This window comes from Halichoerus grypus, chromosome 13, assembly GCF_964656455.1.
Source record: "Halichoerus grypus chromosome 13, mHalGry1.hap1.1, whole genome shotgun sequence".
Lineage (NCBI taxonomy): Eukaryota > Metazoa > Chordata > Mammalia > Carnivora > Phocidae > Halichoerus > Halichoerus grypus.
The window spans coordinates 12,996,591-13,019,915 of NC_135724.1; the positions used below are offsets into that span (position 1 = coordinate 12,996,591).

A 23,325-nucleotide genomic window follows, 5' to 3' on the forward strand; every position below is an offset into this window, starting at 1 on the left:
GAAAGCTTCTCCATCCACCACCGCTGGGGGCCAGTTGGGGCTCACCAACCCACAGGGGAGGGAAGTGGAGGGGGGCTGCCCCACCATTTACCCACCCTGCTCTTCCGCTACTCCTTACAACACCCAACTTGTGGGGCAAGGGGAGAGAGGAGAGGGGAGGAGAGAGAGAAGGAGGGAAGGACCTGGCTTCACTGGTGCAGTTGGAATCTAGCTCGAGAAGTGCCAAGTGCCGCCTCTTTCTCACAGGATGCTCTCGTGGGCTCTTCGGAGACCGCACACCCTCACTGGGCAGACATTTTGAGCAGAGTCTCAAAACACGCAAGCCTGGCTCCCTGCACATCTCACTACAGCTGACACCGGGCACCCTCCCCGCACGCCCTCTGCAGCCCCTTCGCCCTGCTCTGCCTTAGGGACCCCCTCCAGCCAGCCTCTGTCCTTTGGATAGGGTCCCAGCTTTCCCAACCTTGGCACTGTTGGTGTTGCGTGGGCATGCTTTGCTCTGGGCCTGTTCTGGGCATGGTAGAATATTGAGAATTCTTGACCATAACATCATGTCCCCTAGGGGACAGAACTGCCCCTAATTGAAAACCACTGGATTAAAGTATCCCAGGCAAGAGTTAATCAAAACTTCCAGTACTTTCCAAATTTCAGGAGACACTTTAAGCTCCCTGAACACTTGACTTAAAGAGACACTAATCCCTTCCCTCCTCTAAATACTCACTAAACCCTTTTGTGATTATCCCCTACTTTCTGTTTCGTAGCCTAAAGGGGATGATGAGCCAAGAGTGGCAAAACCCGGCTTGGGTCACCCCAGCAACCCTGCACAAATTTTTTTTTTCTTTTGGGGGGTTGGGGAGCATTTGTCACCTTTTGTGCTCAGCAATTACTGCAATTGGGGACACATTCTATTGGAGCACAGGTTAGGGACAGGACAAGGGCTATGTTGATATTAGGTTCAGGGATACTGTAATTGATTGAAAGCAAATGTACATTGAGAAAAATGTACTTACAAATATTTTGAGCATCTACAGCTTACTTAATGAGATTTTGAGGCTAGGCCCAAACTTTTCTGCTGGAGAAAAGTTCCATGTAGTCCTGCCAGGCCTCTCATTTAATTGCATAGTTACACATAGCAGAAAGTGATCCCAGCAGCCCCTGGTCCTTTCCCCCGCCCCCATGATGAAAGGGAATGGGGGAGGAAGCAAGCCTGGTGGGCAGGAAGAAAGGAAGACAAGGGAATAAGAGCAGTAATTATTCTTACTCCCTTTCATTTTCCATCAGTGGCCTCAAAAAGCACTTACATACAGGAATGCTTTTGTAAAATGATGGCTTGGTTCCATTTCAAAATAGTAAATCTAATGTCATGAAAAAAACAAGACGTGTAGTTCAATAATATTTTATTGTCAGTGACATAAAAGACATTCAATATTGAACCTTCAGGGCAAGAAGAAAGTTGAACCTATTTACAATGAATGCCAGAGAAGAGATGGGTGAAGGAATGTCACGAAATCGTCAGCAAATGTGCTCTTTTGGTAGTGAGTTAACCCGTGTAGCTGCAGCACAGATCACGTAACAGACCAACTTCACAAATTACTATTAATGTAAGTTACTAACTAACTATGTACCATAACTAAACCCGTAGTCTGGAAACATACATGTCAAGGCAGTGAGAACACTCCAATTACTGTTGTTCTCTCCAAAGGCATTAGCTCCTTTCCCCTTTCCCACTAGCACGTTAGACAAAGAGCCAAGTTCCTTCAACACTCAAAATACTCTTTTATCGGCTACCTTAAAAATCCCCGCGTGTTTGAAGTCCCTGATCATCAGACACCCAGAGCCTTGTTGAGGCTGTCAGCATTCCCTGTCCATCAGTGACCTACCACCAGCCAAGTGACCACGTGCGTGTTCTGTCGAAAGTGAAAGTGGATTTTTAATAAAATCCAACCTCCCCTCGAGGTGCTGCACTTCCACTACTATGGGTCTGCAATGCCCTCTCCAACCTCCCAAAATTTCAAAAAGGTCTGAAAACCAAAAGCTTCTTCATAAGCGGGTGGCACACTCATTTGGCAGTAAAACCTGACATTTATTATGGGCTACTCACCCGTTTTGTGTGAATATTCTATGTTTTGTGGCAGAAATATGAAAATGTTGATTTACAGGGTGCTGCCCCAGACTCTCTCAATGGAGTTCCTTCCATAACATATAGTATGTGCAACATGTTAGCTTTCTAAAATCCCAAAAAGTCCCAGAGTTGGGAGAAAACATTGGGACCACAGTTTAAGCAAAAGGAACCAGGGGCCGACAGCAGCCTAAACACGTGCCCAAGTTTTGTTGGAGCCAGGAAAGTTTTGTGAATCCCATGTACCAGTTTCTTTAGTCTTCCAGGGAAGTGAGAATGTCTGGAACATTCTGTATCCCAGTAAAGGAAGATGAAGCTCTAAAATCCTCCAGATCCTCCTTACAGGAATTTTCGTTGTGGAAGACTGCATTCCTGCGCATGACCCTAGATAATCTGGCAAGTAATGAATACATATTTTTCATCTACTGTAACTCCTTTTCATTAAAAGCATTGTAGTTTATGGCGGGGGGCAGGGGTGGGGAGAATAAAAGAAAGGATTGGAAAAGAAGAGCCTATTAGTGTGAGGGTTACACATGTCAAGCACCAGCTACTTCCTGATCCAGCAATATTAACAATTATTGTATTTAGAAAGTGATTCTTTGGATGCAGAGTTTACAGAAAAGTCAGGTGGGACTTAACCTGGGCTCTGCCACTTAAGGAGAACAGAACTTGCCAAAGAAAATGATGTTTCGCGTTTTGTTGTGCCTGATGATGTAAATAAATGGGTGGTCGGCATTGAATTCATCCTTGTGTTGCAGGATTCGCGATCCTGGCACCTCTATGGAATCCCCACCATCTTCCGTTATCTCTAAGCACACTCTGTGAATAACATTGGAGAGGGCCACTCCCTTGGTCTCTGACATTCCAGAGAAATCAGATGTATTCTCATTAAAGATATTTTTCAGCCCTAGGTTTTCCAGACTAGCTTTGGGATCAACAAGCTTTTCCACCTTAAATTTTGGAATGGAGAGTTTGACTTTGGCGTTGGCCATGGTGCTGGGATTGGTCCACTGCAAGAGTGTCTCTGAGTTGAGCTGTTGTTCAACCTGAAGGACCCAAAGGAGAGGAAATTACTTTTTTTATTATTCCCAGTTGTAAAAGACCCTGTTTGATTGAAAACAGAAAGCGCCATTGTGAACCCAGTTTTGAAGCAGCGCAGATGGGCCACCGAACATGGAGTCAGTCCTGTAGTTTAGGTATGTGACTAGTTTTCCTTACCAAAGATGCACCCAGCCACCCAGCACCCCACCCTCCAACAATGGTCACTTTGCATGTCTGAGGGCATTTCTTTGAAGCTGTAGAGAAGAAATGAACGCATGGATGATGTTGCATAAATAAGAGTGAAATAAACATAAAATGAGAAGGGTTTTTAGACATGCTATTTCTTGAATGCTTATTTTAACTTCTCTGCCAGGAAATCCAGAATATTCATGTACTTGGTATGGCATCAAAATTAGTAACGTAAATTAAAGCTAAAGTTGCTCTTTCTAAAATGAGAACTTGAACTGTCTATGGTCATTCTTGAAGACCCAAGGTGATGAATGCATCCATTTCAGTTGGTGGTTTTAGAAATGAGAGATATGCAATGACACATAAAATGGTTTAGTCATAAAATTCTTCATTGAGCAAATCTTAGATTGCTCCTTGCCCAGCCAACTCCCCACTGGCTAGCGGAGAAACATGTGCAAAAGAGAATGACAGCACCTTGACTGTTACTATCATGGGGTCACCCCGCACTGAAGTTACTCACCTGAAACCCCATAAAAGTCCATAACACAGCAAGGTCACAGAGTGGGCACAAGTTTGTTTGTTTTGTTTTTAGTGGGGGAGGGTCCCCTTGGATTCTCTTGTTAATCTACAATGATTATGTTTTCAATGATTACTGTTTCATTTACAACAAATTATTCAGACCAAAAGATTGCCATAAGTAACTAGAATTTTTGAGCCAAAAGCTACCAAAAGGTATATTCTCTTGCCCGTTTATTATCTGGGAATGAAGAGAGGGAAGAAAATTCATCCCTAACTCAAAAAGACTACTCAGAGGGAAAAAAGTGGTTTTTTTCTTCCATTATATATGTGTTATGTGTCAAATTGTACTCCCACCCCAAAATCAATTCATATGTTGAAGTCCTAACTCACACTGCCATGTGAACACAGAGGCAAAAACTGAAGTGACGCATCTCCAGGCCAAGGAAGGCCAAAGAGTGCCAGCCTATCTCCAGAAGCTGAGGGAGAGGCAGAGGACAGAGTCTCCCTCACAGCCCCCAGCAGGAACCAACACCGTGAGCTCAGATTTCTAGCCTCTGGAACTGTGAGAGAATAAATTCCTGTTGTTTAAGCCCCTGAGTTTGTGGTACTTTATTATGGCAGCCGCAGGAGACCAATGCTACACGTGTTCTTGCATTTTCCTGAGACCCAAGAGATCAGTTTCTTCCATTCTATACTGTAATCAGGAAAAGTCTGGTATGAGGGTATTTCCCATAAGGGAAAGTGCAAGGACCAAGGAGAAAAGAGACCAAGGCATGGAGTGGAGTGAGAAAGAGCAGTGAATAAAAGAGCAATGAAGGCCGGTGATGGAGAGAATGTAACCATCATTAAAGTAGCAAGTAGGATGGAGACTGACTTAGACCTAGATCGTCCCCGGGAAAGTCAGGGAGTAACTGAGGCATGCAATGAAGCAGGTGATCTCTGGGTTCCTCAAAGAGCCCATCCTTCTTCCTGGCTAAGGGCCGAGACCCAGGTGGAGGGGAGCTAGGGAAGCTGGGGAGTGAGGGCCAAGCGGGGGAGCAGGTGGCCAGGGCGTGGCTGGATGGGTCTGCCAGAGCAGACAGGAAGCTAAAGCACCATTCACAAGCAGATGAGCCTCTAGTTAAACCCCGAGCCTCTAATAACCTACAGAAAAGATGAAGCATAATAAAATCTCATATACGTGTATGCATTAAAAGGGCTTTTCAAAACCCATAGCATGTGCCACACAAAGAGTGAGCCCTAAAGCAAGCTGCGGACTCTATGATAATGTGCTGATAACTGGCTCATCGGCTGTAACACTAATGCAAGGTGCTAGTCATAGGTACCCGAGGCTAGATTAAGAACACAGATTCCAACTGCCTGGGCTCCAATTCTGATTCTACATGCCACTGACAACTTATGTGACCACGGACCAGTCACCTCCCCTGCTGTGCCTCAGTTTCCCCGGTCAACAAGAACACAGTGATAATTTCCAATGCACGGATAGGCCTGTTGCGAGAAACCAGTGACAAGGAGCACGTGGGACCTCACAGGTCCTGGCTCCTCACAAGTGCCAAGTAAATGTTGGCTGTTTTCATATTAAACAGAAAGACCCGGAAAGGACTGCGAGACCCTTGTCACGGTCGCACACAGTGCTGGCCGCACATCTTCGTGGCACGGCAGGTGGCACCTTTGTGTTGAACCCCGCCTCCCTCCTCACCTTCTCCAGGCCCGTGGACTCATCCTCCACGTCATTGGGTAGCAGAATGAGCATGCTGAGGTGCTTATTTTGAAAGGGAATCTCTATGATCTTACAGTTGATACCATCGACGTTGCCCATACAGAACGTGGCCTCCATACTCATCATCTGCACTGGTTTGGTGTCCGTCTGTAAGAGGAGAAGAAATTTTGACCGCTTGTTTTTCAAGTTACAAGCACAAGCATAAATACACACAGACATTTGTTCTTGTTATAGTTTCAGGCCATAATGGCGCAGTCCCGCATCTGGACCCAAACCATCACAGACTAGCCCCTGAAGAGTTTATGACTTCCTTTGAAAAGTTATTCACATGCCTCATAATTCCAATCTATTTCAGGAACTAGACATACTAAACTTGCTTATATTAAACATTAAAAATAAGGCAGTATGACTGAAAACATAGGGAAACTTTGACTCAGTCTTTATAGATGCTCATAATTACAAGCTCCTTAAGCCATTCCTGGTGGAGCTGACTTGAAAGTAAGTTCTAGTGCAAACCACGCATCTCCTCATGCAGCTTTTTCTGCTAGAACACGTAATAGAGAACACTCAGCATGTAGCAGGACAAACATCACATTTGTTTTGTCCTCTGTTATCCTTTGGTTTTCTCACCCTCTTCCTCTACGGCCAACCTACTGGGATCTGAGCAGATGAAGAGTCTGGGTTAGAGTTAAGAACCTCGGGTTTTAGCCTCAAACGTGACGTAAACAGATGCCGTGATCTTGCGCAAGTCACTTAACTTCTCTGGGCCTCAGCTTCCCTGTCAGTAAAATGAGGGAATTGGACCTTTCAGAATGACTGCTACCTCTGGGGAGGAAGAGAGAAAGACACAGGAGAGGCCGCACAGGGCAGTGTATCTGTTGCTATATTTTTTTCTTTAAAATATCTGAAATAAGGTAAAATATAAAGATTTACAAAGCTGGTTGTTGGGTACATCGGTGTTTGTTTTAATACTTTCTATAGTTTTCTGTATGCTTGAAATATTTCATAATTTTTTAAATGGAAATATTAAATAACAGAATTTTCTTGAAGTCGCTTCCAGTTCCACTGCCTTCATCACTTCTCAGAAAAGGGCCTTAGTGCCCAAGCTTTTCTCTCCAGGTCCTTTCTTCTCTCTGTCCCCATTAATACTTGACTTTGGGTCTCTACTACAAAGACACTGATTTCCTAAAGGAAAATTAGTTCATACTCAAAAGCAAGAGACTGATCGTAATTTAGGGTGACTTCTTATTTCAATCTACACCTCCCACGGGATATTTGCCTGTTAACTAAATCTCGTTTAGGGGAGATTTCAAACTTCATAGCAGGTCTAGGGGATGATATGGCAGTAAAATTTTTATCTGGGATCTTCAAACAGTAAACTAAATTTCCCTCGACACCTCTCTCAAGCAAAGCTAGACCATATTTTACTTTTTGTAACACCTCTATTTCAATACTTGTCACATGGTTAGAATATTTATCTATGTGAGTGTCTTTCCACCCCCCACCCCAACTCGACTACTTCTGTCAAAGCAGAAACCATGTCTTATTATCTTGGTATATCCCAGCACGTAGTAGTTGCTCACTAAATATTTGGTTGATAGATAACTAAAGACTTCGATTCTATGTACAACCAGAAACATAACTGTGAGAGAAAAACATACTACTTTTGAAATTAACTGCTGGTTCTTCCATTTATTTCTCTTAAAGAAGATATAGATTTGTCTAAAAATCTCCATCAACTTAGACTGCTAGTCATATGAATTTGCATATAGTCGTGGCCACCAAAAACCATCATCGATTTCACTTATCAGCACAGAATATGGATATACAATAATCCCATCTCTTGAAATCAAGAGACGTATCTTCTGAACACCGGACTAAATAAAGACTATTCCAAGAAATGTGTACGTGTATGTGTGTGTGTGTGTATTGTATATATGTGTGTGTGTGAATTCACCTTGTCTGAATAGGCACTATACTAAACTTTTAATAATATAACTTCATCAACTTAGTCTACCCTTAAAGGAAACACCATGGGACCGAGGGAAAAGTTCAGTAACATCAGTGGAAAAGTTCAGGGGCTATAAAAGCAAAGCAAAGAAAACAAAAGAAAAGTTTGCTTTCAAAAGGAAGGCGGATCCCCACGCAGGCTTGAGCAGTATTTTACTGCTTGGTTAGATGAAACACGGCAAGATCAATGACATTTCAAATCCTTATTAATTCTCTTCCTAGAGTCTCCAGGATCTGACATGACCCACCTTTACGACTGAGTCACAGTAAAGGAGTAGCACACATTCCTCCTTCCTTCCGCCCTTCCACACTTTGCTAGATGCAAAAACTACACGTCTGGGGCGCTTGGTGCCAAAGCCCATACTGCACTCCTGACTATCACCAGGTGTGGATCGGGTCCCGGGCTTGCCCTGCGGCCGCTAGGACAGACACCATTAACAAACTGTTTCGGGTTTTGCTTACACATAACTTAGGGCCCCTCTGCCAGGCCTTTCCAGGGAGGAGAGCCAACCACCAGCAAAACAATCTAACCATTCTGGAAAAGAGAGCGAGTCTCTGGATCATGGTTCTCTGTCTACCACCTTCCTCCCAGCCGTTAGTCTCAGGATAGGCGCACTACCCACCTCCCGTGCCTCAATTTTCCTCACTGGACTGAGTCCCTATGGTCCCGTGTGTTGCTCTAATTTTTCAGATCGATAGTTGGGAGCCTCTGACGTGCTGCTCCCCTCCCCATACCTTGTTGATTCTGAATGGGCATTCTTTGGTCTCGGATTCAGGAAATTTCTTCATCCACTTCCCAACGAAGTAGGCAGCATTAACCACGAGGATTTTGGTCTGGTCATTGACGCTGTTGTCAGCCAAGATGTCCTCAAAGCGGCCTGCAAACAATTATAGGAAACTCCAGATTGCACCTGTCATTCTTCCAAACCACATCCGGTCTCCACACACACGTCCGCTCGCGGGGTATTTATCACTGTTGGAGCCACCCGCCCAAGGTTTGATAGCCCACATGCCTCCTTTCAGAAGGGTTTCTTTCTCCCCCTCCCTCTTGCCACGGGAGCACTTAGCAAAGAGACCTAGCAGGGAGAGAGCAGAGGGGAAGGGAGGAAAAAGAAAGGAAGAACAGGAAGAAGAGACCCACGAGCTACCACTTTCAAATGTCTACCCTGTGCCAGCTAGCGTGCTAGAGGTTTCCTGGGCAGGGTGTCATGTATTTCTCCCCATTTTACAGATGAGGAAGCTGAGACGTGGTGGTGAAGTCACTGGCCCAAGATGACACATGAGCAAGGTCGGATTCAGGACTCAGAGCTGAGTCTTTCGGACTCCACAGCCTGTGCTCTGGAATGAAAATGCACGAGTGTAATTTTAACCTTTTCCCGTGCACTACCTCACAGTGATCCTGGAAGGCCAAGATCGTTATCCCCATTTTATACTTAAGGAACCTGGGGCTCGGGGAGGCCGAGCAGCCTTCCCGGCTCACTGGGCTGGAATGCTTGTTTGTGCAGGACTGCACTGTGCTCTTGACCCTCTAGCTGGGCTCGCCCTCCCCAGAGGGCCCTGGCACGGATGCGGGCTAGCATCAAAGTCAGCAGGGTCAGTGCTGCAGAGATCCTGTCCCCAGCAGCCCCAACAGCTCCCTGAGGATAATGCCTTCATAAAACGGAGGCCTCACATGTGAATAACACTGATGTTTTTTCCAAGGGATTTTCATGTACCTAATCCCCAGGATGTTCCCACTGCGGCTCAGGGCCCACTCCACAGACCTGTGACATGCGTGTGCAGGGCCCTGTTCTGGTTTCCTGCTCCTCTGTCACCACATTGAAGTCCTTAATACGTTTTTTAATAAAGGACCCTGCGTTTGCATCTTGCACTGAGCTCATGTAACCAGTCTTGCCAGTGTTACATGACGGGTTGAATACTAATCATGTTAAGGAAGGAACTGGTAGACCAGACAAGGAGGGGAGCCAGTAGGTGGTCGTTTCAACTTAAATCTTGAGCTTCCGACTCTAAATTCGGAGGACTTTTCAATAACCTACCTTCTCCAGTAAAATCTTAAGTTCATGAAGATTTTTTTAAAGGCCCATATAGAGAAAATACAATTATCTGGCAATTCTAGAAGCAAAACTGTTACACAGCAGTTTAAACAGCAACTGCTTTTTGCTTATAAATCTTTAAACTGTGCTTAACCTGGTGTTAGTTTTACCAGTTTTTTCTTTACATATGAAGGCAAAGAAGCATCATTTCAATATCAGATATATACGTACGTATACATCCGTGTGTGTGCACGCACAGCTATCATACATGGTTTGTTACCCTACAGATCGAACTTGATCCTCACAACCACCATGTAAAAATTAATCAGGTAACACATGCCGCATTTTACAGGTCAGTAAACTGAGGCTCCCTACCCAAGGAACTCAGTTCCAAGTGGCAGCATCTGGATTTGAATCCAGGTTTTGAAGGACTCCAAGACCAAGGCCTCTCCAGGGTCTCACTCTGCAGTTGCTGCGAGGACTCCGGCATTCCTGAGTCAGCACCAAGACAGGCTCCCTCTGGCCACTCCCACAGGAAGCGAGTCTCCCTTGCCTGAGAAGTGTGTCCCTCCCCAGACCGCAGCAGCGGAACTGAAGGTGGCCTCAGAGACCAAGGTAAAGCCCAAACCCTTCGTTTCCAGACTGAGAAAGCAGCCAGTGACTTGCCCGAAGCCACCCTCTGTTAGAGACATAGCTGGGAGCAGGCATGTGGAGGCTGACAGCTCACTGGGGAGCACAGCAAGGCGGATGGAAACGGAAACACCAAAAATAAATAAATAAATAAATAAAAACACATTTTAAAAATTTAAAAAAGAAAAAAGAAACTGAAGCACCACGAATTCCTGCCAAGTGTAAGATGATGTTGGACATGCCCAGGAATCCATCCGCATGTTTGAAATGGCTGGAAGGGCAAGAATTTAGCTTGTCTACTGAAAACATCCGAGGAAGCCTCCGGATGTTCCAGTTTATGCTTAGCAGAAAGATTCATGAGAAGACAGGGTCCAAGTAAGGAAAGGATACTTGCCATCCGTGAGATCCTTGATTGACTGGTTGATCTGACCTTTTGTTTCTTCCAATTTATCTTTGAAGTCAACGGTTTCCATTTCCTTTGCGTAGGGTCTCTTCGTAGAGCTGATGAATTCCTGAAAAACATCCAGTTCTTAAAATCACAAAGTACCTAAAGTCCATAGTTAGGCCATTGCGACCTTCCATGATTCTAACTAAAGGATTTCTAAGTGTCCAGGTTGGTGAATACCCTTTCAAAATCAGTAACACTGTACAAATGGAAACTTCCTGGGGAAATCAATGAATGTTCTTTGTCTGAAGTGTTTCATTTCTTCAATTCTAAGGAATATCAATTATTAAATGCCTCCATCAACGTAGTAGCAGCTTTGGGGGAAAAAAAGAAACACTACATTAAATGTATGCAATAATTATAATATGAATTCCAACTTAGAAACATTAAAATGTGCATTATATATATATATATGTATATATATATCCTAGAATAGAAGAAATGGGGGCGCCTGGGTGGCTCAGTCAGTTAAGCGTCTGCCTTCAGCTCAGGTCATGATCCCAGGGTCCTGGGATTGAACCCTGCATCAGGCTCCCTGCTCAGAGGGGAATCTGCTTCTCCCTCTCCTCCCCTCTCTTGCTATCTCTGTCGCTATCTCTGTCTCTCTTCAAATAAATAAATAAAAATCTTTAAAAAAAAAAAGATCTCGACTAGAAAAACAAACGGTACAGCATAAAGTAGTAAAACTATGGTAAAATATTTAACTGGAAGTCTACCTTTTAGATGTGGAAAGCTTGCAATTCTGATCATGCAAACACAAATGGAATCAACTCTATATTACTAAAGTAGAGAAAGAACCTCTATGTAGCCATCAAAGATGTTGGCTTTGTTTTTCAAATACAGATTTTTTAAAAATTATGATATACTCTGGGGTCAAATGTAAGGATACTACAGTGTACTTTATATGATTCCTTCAAGAAACAGCTGAAATTAAATACCTAGAGCTACCTTGGATAGATGCCCACATGACCAGCCTAGGAAAGCAAACAAAATCAATTTGTAACTAGTTCATGCAGTTGCTATTTTTCTTATTGATTTTGAGAAACATCAAGAGAACATTGTGTGCATGAACAAATGAGGTAGAGAATTTAAAATGTTGACCCAGGCCACAGGTCCTGCTATTTAAGGAGAAAGAGGTTTAACTCATGAGCTGTCTTGCATCTACAGAGATACATTGACTAAAGAGTTAATACCCCCATTCTCTATTCCTCTCAGTGAGGAAGCTAGGAGGAAGGGTGAGATGAAGGTGTGTTTGAGAGGAAAAAGGAAAACCCACAAGCTTCTCTATATTTTGAGCCATAATGTGACTGCAATGCAATTCTAGCTAGATGTTATTCCCGCTATTTGCAGCCTCCCTGTAGAGGCCGCTTTTAGACAGTCAACTTGAGCAATGGAAGCCTGAGAAAGGTAGAAGGCCCCGCCAGGACCCCCTACTCCCTGGCTGAATAAAAACAGCCCCATTAGGCGACCCCCCCCTCAAAATATCCACAAGCCCTAGCTAACCCATGGGTTACTTACACCCAGACTCAGGTACCCACAAGAGGAAAATTCCGTACATTCCATACTTCCTCACCTGCCCCTTAACTACAGCCCCCAACCACTGCCCCATGGCAGACAGTCTCTTCCTTGCTGTCCTGCCCGCCACTCCCTTGCGGTGTATTCAATAAACTTCTATCTCCTTTGTTCCGCCTTGTGTGAATGCTTTCACCACCCAAGCTGCCAGCTTATACCCGATTGGGTTGCCCCACATTTGGTGGCCCACCTATCTGATTAGGAAACCCCCCACATTCTCCATTAGGACTGATTTATTTTTGATAAGCCTGAAATCATAAACGAGCATCTTAGAAGTGAATCTCACTGACAACAAAGTTGTGGGTCTAACCATGTGAAAATGTCCCTCCTGATAAAAAGGTGAATGGTGCTACTTGCTTTAACCCACTTACTGTAGAAGGATTCAGAGATTTGTCTACATAGAGCCGTTTGATTAGTTTCAGTGAGTAAAAGGAACTAAGTTTGTTCACATCCGATGTTACTGTTTGAAATCCAAAGGGTACGTCTTTGATATTTTCAAAATGAAGGACCTGTGAAGAGAAAAAAATGCATTACCCAGGAAGCATTGCCTCTTCCCACTGCAGTGGCTACAGGGCAATGGTCTGCCGCTGGGGGGGGGGGGGGTCAGTATCTCCCTGCTCAATTGTCCCCATAAAGGGAGGCTTTTCAACCTGAGTATTATTGGCATTTGGGGCTGGATAATTCTTTCTGGAGTGCTGTCCTGGATATGGTAGAATGCTTCGCAGCATCCCTGGTTAACTAGGTGCCCATAGCGCCCCTTCCTCCATTTGTGACAACTAAAAATGTCTCCAGGCGTCTCCAAATGTCCCTGGGATGGGAGGGGGGGCAGAACTGTCCCCAGTTGAGAAACACTGCCATGAAGATAGTCTTCTGTTTGTTCAACTATGGGGAAATTTTGCCCATTCTTCAAAGTGATGCCTCCAATGTTCATAAAGAAGGCTTTCTGAACTTGGTAAAGAATAAAGCTGGGTTATAATGTCTATCCAATTAAGACAGAAGAAGAGAGAGATGAATACCAAGAGAGACAATCATTAGGCAGGTATCAGATTCGGGGATAGAGGTGTCTCCAGCCAGGGTCTATCTAGCCCCTTCGGTTGCTCTAACCAAGTGTGCTGATGCATCGCCGTTGGGAGGCGGCCACCATCCATGGTTGGCTGCACTTGGTGGGCTACAGTCACACAGCCCTGCCTTGGAATCCCAGCCTGTACCCACTAGACATGTAATCTTGCCCAGCTCTTCAGAGATTCACGTTCCCCTCTGGAAAAGGGACTGAGAATACCTACTTTTCTGAGTTGGTATGACCATTACAGACATTGCATGTAAAACACCTAAAACATCATATGGATTCAGAAACATTAATAATTATTCTTATAGTAATACTGGAAGTCACTTAAAACTAGGATGCTGTCTTCTGGAAGGCTTGATTCCTTCCATTTTGTTCCTAACTTTTCTTTTGTTCCAACCAATAGCCCAGCAGCTCCTCTGCTTCATTGTGCCCCAAAACGTGATGTCAGCATAAGGTGATCGTCTCCTCACTCTTAAGTCATAATAACCGCCCTGGTTGCCACACCTCAGATACTGTCACTAAATGGGCACACCGTGCCGATGACTCAAAAACCTCAGTACAGCAGGGTCACATTGGCTGGTCCAAGTAGTGCAGCACTCTCACGCTTAATGACAGGAAAAAAGACCAGAAAATTAAGGAACCCAGGTAACCACTTCCAGGAAAACAATTGCAGGTACTGAAAAGAGCTTTATTATTAATATTGAGAACAGACCCACTACCAGGAAGTTCTCTTTACTATCCCTTCTCTAATGGGAGATGAGGAAGGAGGAAGGAGAAATGGGGTAGGGATGGAGGGGTGGGGGAGTCGGGAGTGAAGGACAGATAAGAAGAGACAGGTGTTCTGCCCACAACTGAAGTTTCTTTTTCAAGCCCCACTCAGTTTCGAGTGTAAATTCTTCATCCTGACTCAAATGATATTTTGTGGGTCATACTTTCCGGGGATTTATGGATATAAGAAGACATTCCTTTTTTATTTTTTTTTTTTTATTTTTTTATTTTTTTTTTTTTTAATTTTTTTTTTTTAAGATTTTATTTATTTGCGAGAAAGAGAATGAGAGACAGAGAGCATGAGAGGGAGGAGGGTCAGAGGGAGAAGCAGACTCCCTGCTGAGCAGGGAGCCCGATGTGGGACTCGATCCAGGGACTCCAGGATCATGACCTGAGCCGAAGGCAGTCGCTTAACCAACTGAGCCACCCAGGCGCCCTTTTTTTTTTTTTTTTAATTTTTTTTTTTTTTTTTTTTTTGACATTCCTTTTTTAAATGCTTGTGAGTTGATGGAAAAAAAGATTCCGTTGAACCTAAAATGATCAACATAAAAATAATACTGGAATGGAAATAGAAGCACATCTACCTACTATCTAAGAGGGGGAGATGGGTAAAGGGGTCAAAATTTCCAGGCATAAAATAAGTCATTCATGGGAATGTAATGGACAGCAGGGTGATTATAGTTAACAATTACTGTATTGTGCATTTGAAAGTTGCGAAGAGAGTAAGTCTCAAAAGTTCTCATACAAGAAAAAAAATTGTAACAATGTAAGGTGACAGATGTTAACTTGACTTACTGCGGTGATCATTTCACAATATATGCAGATACCAAATCACTCTATTGCACACCTAAAACTAATACGTTATATGTCAATTATATCACAATTAAAAATAATGATAAAATGAAATAAAGGTAAATGAGTATTTAAAATGTAGCAACCTGGAAGATCACCTCATTTGAAGGTCTAAGAATTTTACAAAGCAAATAGTCAACCATAGCCAAAAAAGTAACTCTAAAAAAAATACACACGCACACACACATACACTCGCATCTGCATATAACTATAAACATATATGGGGGAGGGGTGACATCATTTTAGTCCATTCTTCTCACATGGGATACTCAAGCCCTAGGGAGTATTCTGAAACATAAGAAAGCACAATCCGTCTTCTTATTCATCCCTGTTACTTGAAGGTAGAAAATTTTAAATGTTATTTCTGTACCAACATAAGTGCGGATATATTTATCTAATACAGATATTACCATATTATAGGGTAGCATATATTATAGAGTAGAATGCAGTGGAGCCTACATCTTAAAATAAAGCATGATGCTGTCAATAAATTTTGTGCATAAGACAGGGGTTGTCTGCAGCGGCACATTTAACAAACACCATCTTGATTGATTCTTCTAATGTAACAGGTAGACTTGCCGAAGGCCACCCATTGGTATAAAGATTGATTGCCTAGCAGGTCCCAGGTTCTCCATCACAACATGGTACTTGTAAATGTGGGTTGCAGGACAGATTAATGAACTTTCACATTTAAAGACTGATTAAGAGGGTGCTAGAAATAGCACAATTCTCAATGCTGAGCAATTTTCTCTAAGAGCCCCATTCGTTTTCCTTAGGCACTGCCTATGTGTTCTAATAAGCCTGTTTGCACTCAAAGCAGAAACAAGGTACGGAGCTTACCTGTCCAATTTCATTTGCTGTGTCCCCTTTGGCGCCTACTTGAGCAAGGGACAGAGAGGTGGAGAGACAGATTGGAGAGAAGAGGACATTGCCTGCTGGCTCATTTTCACACAGTTGTTTGAACAGGTCAACTGCAAAGGCCGAATTTGCCAGTCGTAGAGCATCCATTGTGGGTCTGGAGCAAGTACAAGGATGAGGTTATTTCAGTTGACAGCTGACAGCACTGATGAAAATCAGTTGGTTTCGTTCACCAATTTTGTTTCAATTAGGATTTAGGCTAAACCATACAAAATTAACATTTTTGCAGATGAAAAACAGTCAAATCACAGCAGTTCTGTGTGGTTCAATTTAATATTTAGTAAGTGTAATGTGTTGAATCGTGTCCCCCAAAAAGACATGTTGAAGTCCCACTCCTGGGTACCTGTGAATGGGATCTCATTTGGAAATAAGATCTTTGCAGATTTGGGCGCCTGGGTGGCTCAGTTGGTTAAGCGACTGCCTTCGGCTCAGGTCATGATCCTGGAGTCTCCGGATCGAGTCCCGCATCGGGCTCCCTGCTCAGCAGGGAGTCTGCTTCTCCCTCTGACCCTCCCCCCTCTCATGTGCTCTCTCTAGCTCTCTCATTCTCTCTCTCAAATAAATAAATAAAATCTTAAAAAAAAAAAAAAAAAGATCTTTGCAGATTTAATCAAGTTAGGGTTAAGAGGGTGACTGAGGTCCTTGTAAGAACAGGAGAAAAGACACAGAGACAGAACACAGAGACAGACATGAGCAAAGGGAAGATGATGTGAGGACACACAGGGAGAAGGCCACAGATAGCAGAGGAGGAGATCAAAGTGATGCTTCTAGGAACCCCAAGAATCACGGGCAATACCAGAAGCTAAGAGAAAAGCATGGGACAGATTCTCCCCTACAGCTCCCAGGGAGACCAGGGCCCTGCCAACACCTTGATTCCGGGCTTCTGGTCTCCAGAATTGTGGGAGAATACATTTCTATTGTTTCAAGCCACGCAATCTGTGGTACTTCGTTACAGCGGTCCTAGGAATCTAGGACCTAGGAATCTAGGAGGGCACCTAGCACATAGCAATATTGAATAAACACAGCTGTGCTTGTTTTTGTTGTGAGTACATACCTACAATGTGGAAGACACACCACACAAAGTATTAGAAGTATCAACTGAGTCCCTCCTTCTCTGAGTCTGCAATCCCTTTGGGGAGATACGGAGACAAATTAGTAGAATGCAGGGCTGCCTTTGCCATGTGAGCCATGTGAGGAGTTAAAGAAAAGAGGGAAGGTGGGTTCAGCTAAAAATATGGAGCCTGGGGAAGTGAGTAGGCACCTAGTCTTGTCTGAGGACTCTTATTCTGATGCATATTCGCTAAGTGGTGTCCAGAGACCCCTGGCAGTCCCTAAGACCCCTTTAGTGGGTCCATTTTCAGGGGCACCTGGCTGGCTCAGTCAGCAGAGCATGCGACTCTTGATCCCCGGGTCGTGAGTTCAAGCCCCTTGCTGGGCATAGATTAAATAATTTTTTTAAAATTTCATAATAACTTTCAGACATTGTTTGTCTTTTCATTTTCAATCTCTCACAAATATGCAGCAGTTTTCCAGAGGCTGTTTGATGTGTCTTCCCTTAAACCAAATTTTAAAGAGATTTGAAGACAATAAAAAACGTTACTCATCCTTCTGCAATTTTTTCCTTTAGAAAAGAGTTGTTTTTCATAAAAATATGTTATTCATGTTAATATGTCATGGTTATATTATTGTCATTTTTAATAAATTAGTAAATATTTCAAAATTTCTCCAGTTTTAATTTCTAATTGGGAAATACTGATAGACATATCTGACATCAAAAAAAAGAAAGAAAGAAAAACAGCTCTTTGGGATCCTCAGTAATTTTTAAGAGTGTAAAGGGGTCTTGAAATTTAAAAGTTTGAGAACTGTTGTTCTATTGAAAGGTCCACCTGTCTGTCCAATCCAGTAGTTAATGATCAAGCCGGAGGGCACCTGGGTAACTCAAGCAGTCGGGGCATAACCCTTTCTAGAACAGAGCGGAGCTACATGGACTCTTCAGGCTCAGCCTGAGCCCAGGACAGAATGTGTCTGAGGGCCATAGAATGATATTACTACCCCTGGCTGACTAGGGCACAGGCCAAGGCTTGAAGCATTCCCCCAAAGCCGTCGGGCACTGTGTAGTCACACACACAGACACAAAGAGCGAACATGACATTGAAGGACCTCTGGTAGGACACGCTCCCTGGTGTCAGACAAAGTATCAGCACTCAGGACAGAGGGCTTCCTGCCAACAGGACCTAAAGAGCTGTTAGAGTCAATGCATGAATAGGATCTCAATTGTGTACCTTATACCTTAACAGAAATTCAAAATTCAAAGATACAAAAATAAGACCAAGGAATGGGCCCCTGGTCTACAAATATGTTTTCAGAATTCTGCCTTTTATGGGACATGTGGCTTGTGTGTAGGATGGATTCAAAAAGACTATAATATATCTCGAAGTCTGTAAAAGGAAATTCATTACCAAAAAAAAAAAAAAAATGTTTTGTTGACCCGTTCATGCTCGCTTGTCATCTCCAATGACTTCTTCCTCTTTCATTTTATGTCCCCGATAAGAACAGCTAAGTGAGCTTAGGTCTGTGTTCTCACTGAAAACCTACTACAAGGTAACCTTCAATCTTACATTTCTCTGGGGCCCATGACCTTCTCCTCTCTCCTCAGGGTTGGGGTCTGCATGGATGACAGCCCATTCTCAGGCGAAGGAGCCCAGTATCAGGTGTGCAGAAGGCAATGAGATAGAAACGGAAGCATATGGGGTGTTTGGACCGGTAGGACCACTACAGGGAAATTTAAAAAAACTTCACAAAAGGTTTGGGGAATCCATGTATACGGACTTTCAGGACAAGAAGTCTGGCTTTCTCCAACAGCAAATTTAACATTGACGGTGCGGACTTCATCTACAGTTAAAATTCAGCATGAGTTATTTCTCCATCAAAGAGAGATGCCTACATGAGCTATTTCTTCACCAAAGAGGAAAGCCTAAACCCAGGTCACTGGGAACTTCTCAAAGCTTTTACAACTTGAGGCCTAATCACATTAATACTAATATGAAAACATACCAACTCTGCTCGAACAGACATCAGCAGTCCTTCCAAGCATCTATTTCCCACCGTCCCGAAGAGAAATTAGAATAATTTTGCATAATCAATAACAAACTTTACTAAAGTTTGATTTCCTTCTTGTGTGTAAGGCCTTGGAGTAATCCACTAAGGGAATTTTGACAGCAAACTCCAGGAAGCGGATCGAAGGGTAAGGAAATTCTCATTTTGTTCAAGTGAAGCACTCTTCTTTCATGCTTTATAGCATTTGAAGATAAACGTAGTCTAAATGGTTCTATGTGAGTACAAGATTGTGGTGGTTTTAGTACAGTTGATTACACAATATAATTAACACTGTGTTGCAATTCAAGTCTCAGAGTCAGGCCTCTGTTGGAAAATACAAATCAGTACATGTCTATCAGCTGAGGCTTCCCTGACAGGAGCAGACCCTCCCTTTCAAGAGTCTGTTCCTTTGCATGAAGAGTCCTCAGTGCGTGAGGTGTGCTTTCTTATCTGTGTGCTGACAAGCTCCTTTCCCAGAAAAGGTCTCCTTCGAGTTGGGGAAGGTCATGCAGCCCCTTCATATCTGAGGTCCCAGAGACAATAACATTGTTTGATGCTTGACAAAGGAAGCAGAAAATGACAGCACGTGGAAATTGCTGTAGGGGCAGTCACCAAGCAAGTAATCAATCAGACATTGCATGGTAAATCTGATCCCTTGCTTGGTGATTATTACCAACTGACCTAAAAATACTTAAGACTGATCTGGTCTAAAGTAGCTCCAAGGGATGACTTTGGCCACAGCCAATTACCACCTCGCTGTGCTGCAAGACAAAACACGCAAACAAATCTTGGCAATGTTAGCAATACGAGCCCAGGAAAATGCGTCAGGTCCTACACGGACCATTTTGAGTAGTGAATGCTATAAAAATTATGCGTACAAGAGTAGAAATTAGAAAAGAAAAGAGTACAGATTAGCAAGTCCTACATAATAAATGTACATGTCTAATGACATGTGTTCAGAGTGTTAAAATCGCTGCAACTTTTTTGGTTTCACTTTTCACTTTGTTACAGAGAGAACTTCTTTCATTTTCATGAAAACCTTCTGACAATTATAACAAATAAAGAGAACTTCCATTACAGCTTCAACATAGAAAACACTACATCTTTTAGTCACTTAAATGTTTAAGAGGCACTTTTATGTTAACCAGAGAAAAGTGAGATGGAAATTTAAGTAAGAAATGCAAATGCAACAAACAAAAAGTTGTCAGAATGTATTGCAAAGTTGCCTGTTGTTTGCATTGAATCCTAAAATCATAGATCTTTCAAGTGGGACAAGATCTTGGAATGGATCTAGTCTGGCTCCTCCCCTTCATGTTACAGATGAGGAAAGTAAGGCAGACAGAGATGAAGTGATTGTCCCAGGCCACTCACACGGGGAGTGAGAGTGGCAAATCCAGACCTTCATTTCCACCAGCTGCCGGCCACGTGCTCCCCACCACACCTCATCGCCTTCCCTCTCGGTAATTGTGTCTTCACTGGTGTGTGTTCTCTCGGAAGTCTTCAGAGTTCCAAAAATCCTACATGTCCTCAATTACCCTTTCAGAGATACCCAGAGACTTTGCATGTTTTTTTTTTAAATACACACAAAACTTTTTTTACCATTTTCCAAGAAGCTCTTGTTCTCTTCCTGCTCTTTACATTGCAAACTATGAATTCGATATTGCTTTCATTTAATAAGTGTTAACTGGGGACCTCCTGTGTCAGGCACTGAGCTAGACATTAGGAAGTCACAAGTGAACACACACGGTTCCTGCCTCTGTGGAGCTGTCATGTGGCATGTCACGTGTGATGGTGTCCTTAGCACTTGGATGGGTGCACCAGTTTCTGGTGGGAGCCCTCAGGGGAGACAGCTCACTCACAGTACAATCTTAGTGAGGTCTCCTCAGAGACAGTTCCAAGTAAGTCACACGAAAGCAAGTCCTGAAGGAGAAGTAGGAGTTAGCCATGCAAAACTGTGTGCCAGAGAGAACGGACCCAATTCAGAGACTGCAGGGGGTCCCAAATGAGTGGAGCCACACACACTAGGATGTGCACAGGGTCAGTGTGCTCACTTCTCTAGCCCTATAGCTGGTCACTGGCCCCTGCATAAAGATTCCTAATGTTTTTAATGCATCTAAGCCAATGGTCCTCAAGCTTTTCATCTATAGACCATTTGGATGAGATAAAGACCTTGTGGGTAGGTTGACCATATGTCCCACTTTGCCTGAGACAGTCCTGGTTTTTCTGTCTTGTCCTGAAATTAGCAAGAGTGCCCCTTTTGCTCTCAAACATGTTGTATTTGAACAAGATAATTTCACTCTATGTATAGATCCATTCTTCTACGCACATTTGCACATACAAACACACACACACGGCTATGTGCATGGTTTTTTTTCCTTAAAAACTATTTTTCACTGTGTCACATTATTGTGGATATCATTTAGCCTAGCTGGCCTCAGTTTACAGATGAAGAAAAATGTGGTGAAAAAAATCAGTATTTGGTCTAGCCAGTCCCAAGGCAAGGTCTTGAGAAACCTTGCCTATTGTAATAACTATAATGGAATGCCTAAAAACAGTCTCTGCTGTCTGCACTCACAAGAAGAGAAAGTCAGAGCCAGATTAAGAAAATGGGAGACCTTGCAGCTTCTGCAGCGTGAAAGAATCTCATGAGGATTAAGTGAAGTTTTGAATGAGTAGATGTGTGTGAAAAGTGCTTTGTTAGCAGGAGAGAACGACGCAGCTATTAGTAATAAGGTCAATTGCTTAATTGCCAATGGCGGGGGAGCCTCTCCTGTGCTCAGATACTCTGTTTAGAAGCCTGCTCTTGACCACTGAGCCTTCCCATTGCTGCCCAACAGTAAACTAGAATCAGGCTTGCCGTACCAGAATGACCAATTGCTCAGACTGCGTACCTTCAAAGTCAAGCATAGGGATTGAAGTAGCAGAATTCAAGGCGTTAGGAAGCAAAGAAATAAACCCACTGAGTCATATGGAGAATCCTTTCTTCAGGCAGGCATCCATCTCTCCACCCATCAAGGTACCCATCAAACACTTGCACACACTGGCGGGGACTGAGGTTTGAGACCCACCTGATTCTATTCAAAACCTCTTTGGTGATGTAGGAGTAAAGAAGTCGTTAGGAGTACCTGGGGGTTCATGGAAAAAGTCTACAAGCTGTGGGCTTGAAGGCCTGGATTCTACTTCATCTCCCCACTTATAAGCTGTTTGACTGTGGACACCACTTCACCTCTGTGAACCTCCATTCCTCAACCACAACGTAAAGGGCTGAGCCAGAGTGTGGCTAACCCCTCAGCTCTGTGAATCTGTACCTAATCTGATTACAAGCCAACAGAACAGCCTGGCCTATTAAAATTGATCTTTAGTATGATACACCTCAATGAAGCCATAAAAACCACAGTGTCTATGAGCAAGAAACTATGAACCAGCCTATTTGAAATGTTGCCCAAGAACACACATGTGAAATACGTAATATGTTTCAAGTGTCCTGAAACCCAGAAATAGGGAGAGAAAATATTCCCTGCCTGGAAGAATGTGGTTCCTAGTAAGCGAACACTGACTGGGTGCTTAAAAATGCCAAAAAGAAAAGTGGTTCCAAAATCAGACTCTCACCCAACCAGGAAGGTGAGCCAGACATTCAAATGCCTGCTGAGTCTCTCCAGGTTTCCAGCACCATGCCCTTTCTGAAACTAGCATTACAAAATTCATTTTGAATTCCCAGATAGGGCTGAAAAGGTCCTCAGAAAAACTTTCCCCTCCAGAAATCACTGTCACACAGCCCCACCACCACCACCCAAACCTCCTAGCCGTGTTATCTCTTCATACTTGCACCTCTCCTGGCTAAGTGATGTCGCTCCCTACACGGCATTCCTGGTTCCCAAAGGACCAAGAGCTCAAGCCCCCCGCCTGTCCTGGACAATAACCACTATGTCAACTTCCTTCACCACCTCGAAGCAGCTCAAATCATTATTTGGTTTTAAGAATCTTCCTGAAAAGAGGAATCACCAGCCCTACCACCGCACTTTGCTTACCTGGAGTCACAGTTATCCTGGAAAATGCACGGCAAGGGAAAAGGAAAGTGAGGGACGCGGAAGGACCTTGATGTAGGGGCAAACCCTCTGTGGGGCAGAGGCAAGGCTGGCTCCCCTGAACCGGCCCCACGCCCTCTGTGACCACTCCCAGCCCGCGCTCCCGCCGCCTCCCACTGCTGCACTCCCAGCTCTTACTCAGGCCTCTTGGCAGCTGGTCCATGAGCGAAAAAAATGATTCAGGCTGAAGTTGCTGTTGTCTGCACAGCTTCCAAAGGCCTCTGACGTGCTCGGGCAGGAAGGGCTGTCGGTGGATCCTGCC

General features: G+C 43.7%; 1 protein-coding gene across 3 annotated transcripts; it reads right to left on the bottom strand.

The window, feature by feature from the left end:
- Positions 1-1,380: 1,380 nt before the first annotated feature.
- SERPINB5 (serpin family B member 5) lies at positions 1,381-23,325 on the bottom strand. Of its 3 annotated transcripts, XM_078060198.1 has the most exons (8): positions 23,007-23,153; positions 16,937-17,011; positions 15,805-15,979; positions 12,650-12,787; positions 10,656-10,773; positions 8,334-8,476; positions 5,568-5,735; positions 1,381-3,165 (listed from the first exon to the last, which is right to left on the bottom strand). In XM_078060198.1, the coding sequence occupies exons 3-8, from the start codon at positions 15,970-15,972 to the stop codon at positions 2,773-2,775; spliced, it is 1,128 nt and encodes a 375-aa protein (XP_077916324.1). In that variant the 5' UTR covers positions 15,973-15,979; positions 16,937-17,011; positions 23,007-23,153; the 3' UTR covers positions 1,381-2,772. The 3 variants fall into 3 exon arrangements, with proteins under 3 accessions (XP_077916324.1, XP_077916325.1, XP_035973104.1); XM_078060199.1 differs by lacking the exons at positions 16,937-17,011; positions 23,007-23,153 and adding an exon at positions 23,202-23,325; XM_036117211.2 differs by lacking the exon at positions 16,937-17,011 and having other exon boundaries at positions 23,007-23,158.

Bases quoted from the DNA above. Each gene is read 5' to 3' on its own strand.
- SERPINB5 (XM_078060199.1), bottom strand. From the start codon at position 15,972: ATGGATGCTCTACGACTGGCAAATTCGGCCTTTGCAGTTGACCTGTTC. The intron at 10,774-12,649 runs GTAAGTGGGTTA...GATGTTTTTCAG, and splicing joins AATCTCTGAATCCTTCTACA to GAATTCATCAGCTCTACGAA. The intron at 5,736-8,333 runs GTATGGGGAGGG...CTCCTCTTACAG, and splicing joins GCCCATTCAGAATCAACAAG to ACGGACACCAAACCAGTGCA.